General features: G+C 38.7%; 1 protein-coding gene across 1 annotated transcript; it reads left to right on the top strand.

Annotated features, from left to right (window-relative positions):
• The first annotated feature begins 2,479 nt into the window (after positions 1 to 2,479).
• On the top strand, positions 2,480 to 2,928 carry LOC118854272 (prefoldin subunit 4). Its single transcript, XM_036764629.1, has one exon. It carries the CDS (start codon positions 2,480 to 2,482, stop codon positions 2,882 to 2,884), a length of 405 nt encoding a protein of 134 aa, XP_036620524.1. The 3' UTR covers positions 2,885 to 2,928.
• Positions 2,929 to 6,207: the final 3,279 nt, after the last annotated feature.

Genomic DNA, 6,207 nt, shown 5'->3' with positions numbered 1-6,207 from the left:
TGATTCTTGTGTTTGAAAGTCAAATTTTCTATTCAGCTCTGGTCTTTTCACTGAGAAAGCTTGAAGGTCCTCTATTTTATTGAAAATCCATATTTTGCCTTGGAGCATGATACTCAGTTTTGCTGGGTAGGTGATTCTTGGTTTTAATCCTAGCTCTATTGACCTCTGGAATATCGTATTCCAAGCCCTTTGATCTTTTAATGTAGAAGCTGCTAGATCTTGTATTGTTCTGATTATGTTTCCACAATACTCAAATTGTTTCTTTCTGGCTGCTTGCAATATTTTCTCCTTGATCTGGGAGCTCTGGAATTTGGTGACAATATTCCTAGGAGTTTTCTTTTTGGGATCTTTTTCAGGAGGTGATTGGTGGATTCTTTCAATTTCTATTTTGCCCTGTGGCTCTAGAATATCAGGGCAGTTCTCCTTGATAATTTCTTGAAAGATGATATCTAGGCTCTTTTTTTGATCATGGCTTTCAGGTAGTCCAATAATTTTTTTTTCTTTTTTTTTTCTCCTTTATTTATTTTTAGTTTACCACACACGGTTCTACATAGTTTTGAGTTCCAGTTTTTCTCCCCTCCCTCCCCCCTCTCTCCCCAAGACGGCATGAAGTCTCATATAACTGTCATGTATAACTTCGCATTGAATTAATTTATGCTCTAGTCAAGTTGTGGAGAAGAATTTTGACTAGTCCAATAATTTTTAAATTATCTCTCCTGGATCTATTTTCCAGGTCAGTGGTTTTTCCAATGAGATATTTCACATTGTCTTCCATTTTTTCATTCATTTGGTTCTGTTTTATAATATCTTGATTTCTCATCAAGTCACTAGCTTCCACTTGCTCCATTCTCATTTTTAAGGTCATATTTTCTTCAGTGGTCTTTTGGACCTCCTTTTCCATTTGGGCAATTCTGCCTTTCAAGGCATCCTTCTCCTCATTGGCTTTTTGGAGCTCTTTTGCCATTTGAGTTAGTCTATTTTTTAAGGTGTTGTTTTCTTCAGTGTATTTTTCAGTATTTTTTTGGGTCTCTTTTAGCAAGTCATTGACTTGTTTTTCATGATTTTCTCGCATCATTCTCATTTCTCGTCCCAATTTTTCCTCTACTTCTCTAATTTGCTTTTCCAAATCCTTTTTGAGCTCTTCCGTGGCCTGAGACCAGTTCATGTTTTTCTTGGAGGCTTTTGTTGTAGGCTCTTTGACTTTATTGACTTCTTCTGGCTGTATGTTTTGGTCTTCTTTGTCACCAGAGAAAGAATCCAAAGTCTGAGTCTGAACCTGGGTATGTTTTCGCTGCCTGGCCATGTTCCCAGCCAACTTACTTGACCCTTGAGTTTTTCAGCAGGGTATCACTGCATGTAGAGTTAAGAGAACTATGTTCCAAGCTTGGGGGGATGTGCCAGCTCTGCCACACCAGCACTCCTCCTTCCCCAAAAACCCCCAACCTGGACTGGACTTAGATCTTCAGCAGGCTCTTCACTCCTGCTCTGATCCACCACTTAATTCCTCCCACCAGGTGGGCCTGGGGCTGGAAGCAACTGCAGCTGTAGTTCTGTAGCTGCCCCACCTCCGCTGCCCCTGGGGTGGTAGCTGAACCGGGAACTCGTTCCACTCCTGCAGCTTTTCCCACTAACCTTCTCTGTTGTCTTTGGTGTTTGTGGGTTGAGAAGTCTGGTAACTGCTGCAGCTCACTGATTCAGGGCGCTAGGGCCCACTCCACCCAGCTCCTGGTCTGGTTGGTTCGCACCACCCACGCGGGGCTCTGCTCCGCTCCCAGCTCCATTCGGGATAGACCTCACCCAGAGACCATCCAGGCTGTCCTGGGCTGGAGCCCTGCTTCCGTCCGCTATTTTGTGGGTTCTGCAGTTCTAGAATTGGTTCAGAGCCATTTTTTATAGGTTTTTGGAGGCACTTGGCAGGGAGCTCACGCTAGTCCCTGCTTTCCAGCTGCCATCTTGGCTCCGCCCCCCCCCCGTAGCCTTTTTCTCTATGCCCCAATCCTAAAGAAAGACAATGCCAAACAGTGTTCAAATTACCAAAGAGTTACATACATTTCACACACCAGCAAGGTTATTGCTTAAGATTCTGCAAGCTAGAATTCAGCAATACATAAACTGAGAATTACCAGAACAGGCTGGTTTTCAAAGAGACCGAGGAACTAGAGACCAAATTGCCAACATTTGCTGGATTATGGAGGAAACAAGGGAATTCCAGAAAATCATCTACTTCTATTTCATTGACTACAATAAAACCTTCGACTATGTAGATCACAACAAATTGTGGCAAGTCCTCAAAGAGATGAGAGTACCAGATCATCTAACTTGTCTCCCAAGGAACCTGTATGCAGGGCCAAGAAGCAACAGTTAGAACTAAACGTGGAACAACTGATTGGTTTAAAATTGGGAAAGGAATACAACAAGGCAGCATATCATCACCTTATTTATTTAACTTACATTCAAAATGCAAATTGCGAGTCCCAAGATGGCCGCCACCATGAAGAAGGCGGCTGCAGAAGATGTCAATGTTACTTTTGAAGACCAACAAAAGATTAACAAATTTGCACGGAATACTAGTAGAATCACAGAACTGAAGGAAGAAATAGACGTTAAAAAGAAACAGCTTCAAAATTTAGAGGATGCTTGTGATGATGTAATGATGATGGATGAAGATTCTTTAATGATTCCCTACCAAATTGGTGATGTTTTTATTAGCCACTCTCAAGATGAAACTCAAGAAATGTTGGAAGAAGCTAAGAAAAATTTGCAAGATGAAATTGAAGCATTAGAATCCAGAGTTGAATCAATCCAACGGGTGTTAGCTGATTTGAAAGTTCAGTTATATGCAAAATTTGGGAGCAACATAAACCTTGAAGCAGATGACAGTTAAAAGTTTTCTAAATATAAATTTTTTATTTGTTTAATAAACTTGAATATTGGTAACAATGAAAAAAAAAAAACAAAATGCAAATTGCCAGCCTGGACTAACCAAAAATCAGAATTAAGGTTGCCGGAAGAAATACTAACAAACACGTACCACTTCAATGGCAGAAAATGAAGAAATATTAAGAGGCTTCTTGGTAAAGGTGAAAGAGGAGAATTTAAAAGCTTACTTGAAGTTTTAACATTAAAAAAAAGAAAGATCATGGCAATTGGTCCCATCACTTCCTAGCAAATAGAGGGAGAAGGAGTGGAAGCACTGTCAGATTTTGTATTCTTGAGCTCAAAGATCACTGCAGATGGTGACTTCAGAGATATCACCTTGCCATAGTCAAAGCTATGTTTTTTCCAGTAGTAATGTAGGGCTGTGAGAGTTGGACTATAAGGAAAGCTGAGCACCACAAAATAGATGCTTTTGAATTGTGATGCTAGAGAAGACTTTTGGGAGTCCCTGGGAGAGAGCAACGAGATCAAATCAGTCAATATTTAAAGAAATTAATTCAGGCTATTCGCTGGAAGGACAAATGCTGAAGCTGAAGCTTAGAGTACTGGCCCTGGAGTCAGGAGGATGTGAGTTCAAATCCCACCTCAGACACTTGACACTAGCTGTGTGACCTTGGGCGAGTCATTTAACCCCAACTACCTTGCCTCCCCCCTCCAAAAAAAATTATGAAAGAGATGATTTTAGAGAAACCTGGGAAAACTTGAATTGATGAAGTGAACAGAACAAGAACAAAAACAAAAAGTGTTGAAGGAAAAAAAATATGAATACTATATCCTGTATTTTAGGCACAAATCTCCCTGAAACAATTTTATTTTATTTAACATTATTCTATATCCAAGTTATTTTTAGCTTGGAGAGAATAATGTCCAAATTGGCATAGTTCTCCCAGGCCCCCTGACATGTTTCTCTACCCCAAGATTATTGAGGTAATTTATAAGAATCTTAAACAAGGAAAAGGATATAATATGTTAAAATACAGTTTGTATTAACATTCCAGAATTATCACCATCCAGTTCTTTCTTGGACATTCCCCTGATGCCAATCACTTCAAGAGGGTGAGGAGGCAATTATTTAGACAATTGTCAACTTTGGTTATCACCCTTTATCCACTTGTCCAAAAAAAAAATCTTAGCTTTTGTCCTAACTGAAAAGGTCTGGAAAAGGCTTTAGGCTGGAGAAAATATTATTTCTTATTGTTTTCAATTTTACTAAAAAGGTAGCTTTTAACATGCTTCCCACAAATGCAAAATAATTCTGAAAGATCTAATAATTTTGATCGATGCAATCCCCCATCAAACCACCAGAGGGCCAGTGACGAAGGAAGCTATCCGATTCCTGGTAGAGAGGTGATGTGTTGCACAGTGAGATATGTCTTTGAATATGGCCAGTGCAAAATTATTTTGCTTGACTCTGCCTATTTGTTATGATTTTTTTTTCCAATTTAGGGAGTACTTGAGAGGGGACAGAAGACCAATAGGTAGTACTGTCAAAAAAGACAGAAAAGAAATAAAATATGGTGATTGAAGAATTTTTTTAAATGCATAAAAGAACAGAATAAACACTTTTGAAAATAAAGGTTGCAGTTTTTATATGCTTCTTTTCAAAAAGCAAGCTGTATGTGGTAGAAATTTACAGTTGCCCATATAATCATCTTTTTCTGTTTTATGTATATGGAAATGTTCATTTTGTGTAGCATTTGCTCAGTTCTGTTTTTTAAAACAACTATTTGAAGGGACAGCTAGATAGTGCAGCTAAGTGGGGCAGTGGATAGAGCACCAGTCCTAGAGTCAGGAGAGACCTGAATTCAAATCTGGCCTCAAACACTTACTAGCTTTGTGACCCTGGGCAAATCACTTAACCTCAATTGCTTCCAAAAAAAAAGTTATTTGGTACTGTTTAAGAATAGAAAAGTCAATCAGTGTTACAGTTAAGTTACAGCACAAACAAAAGGAAATGAACAAAGTAGCATAATGTTCAATGAACCTGAGACCCCCAAATGGGAAAACTAGAAAGCAGTCTGGCAGAAACTGTAAAGACCAACATCTTGCACAACAGTTCAAAAGGATATATTTATATATAAAAGACCACAAAACAAGCAAATTAAAAGATCAAAGAAGGAGATAACTTTCTCAACTATGGATTATGAAAAAAATTCATGAACAAAGGATAGCAAAAGTCACAGAAGATAACATATATAATTTGGGCTTCATAAAATTGAAAAACGTTTGCATGAACAAAATGAATTCATTTTAAATTAGAAAGAAATATTTTTCCAACAAGTTTCTCAGATAAAAATCTGATATCCAAAATTTTATCCAGATAATTCATAACACTAAGAGCTATTCCCCAATAAGTGGTCAAAGCATACAAACAGCAGTTCTCAAAGGAAGAAATCCAATCACCAATCCTATGTGTAACAAGGCAGTCTCCCCACACGTAGTACAGATTTTTTGATGTGGCTTATAGGGAGGCCAAAATAGACACACATCTAGTATCTCCTCACCCTAGCCTTCTCCAAGGGAGACTTTAATTCCTGCCAGGGAGGCAAGCAGGAGGTTGGAGCCAGAAACTTGACCACTCTGCTCTCCTCAGAAAGAGGGGGTACCAGATTTGAATGATATCTATCTATTCCCTTAAATAGTGTTAGTCTAGGGGATATCATTTTCAGGTTCAAGCTAAACTCCTGATTGCTATTCTTTATTGGGGAAAGGAATACCCCCAAGCTTTACATCCAAGGCTTGAAACCCACTTATCCAAATTGGTAGCAAAATTAAAATCTGAGAGACTATACAGATGAGAACATATATCAGACAATTCAAAGTAAAAGAGCTTTCACACTGGGAATGAGATAACTCAGTTCAGCAGAGAGAAATTTCCAGATCTCACCCAAAAAGGAAATTCCCTGAAGTCTCTAGTGTAGCAAGCTAGGGACAGGGACATAATCGAGACTTCTAGCTCCTCTCCATGTTGGCCTTTTCCCAGAGTCTTTTCCTACCTTCAGTAACTTTGAAGTAGGATTGGCATTGAACAAATCTCTCTCAAAGCTGGAAGCCACAAACACTAAAGAGATTGAAGAGGCAGAAGCTGCTTAAAAAATTGGATCTCCTCTCTCCTACTGTCATTAATTCTGCCTACCCTTCCTATAGTCATAGCATTGATTGCCACCAATGAGGAGAGAGTCCCACACCAATGGGTTTTTTGGTTCAGGTTACATATATCAAAAATTTTCCAGATCACTATAAATTAGAAAAATTCAAATTAAAACCATT

The sequence above is a fragment of the Trichosurus vulpecula genome, chromosome 6 (assembly GCF_011100635.1).
Source record: "Trichosurus vulpecula isolate mTriVul1 chromosome 6, mTriVul1.pri, whole genome shotgun sequence".
Lineage (NCBI taxonomy): Eukaryota > Metazoa > Chordata > Mammalia > Diprotodontia > Phalangeridae > Trichosurus > Trichosurus vulpecula.
This window is presented reverse-complemented; position numbering and strand designations above follow the sequence as displayed.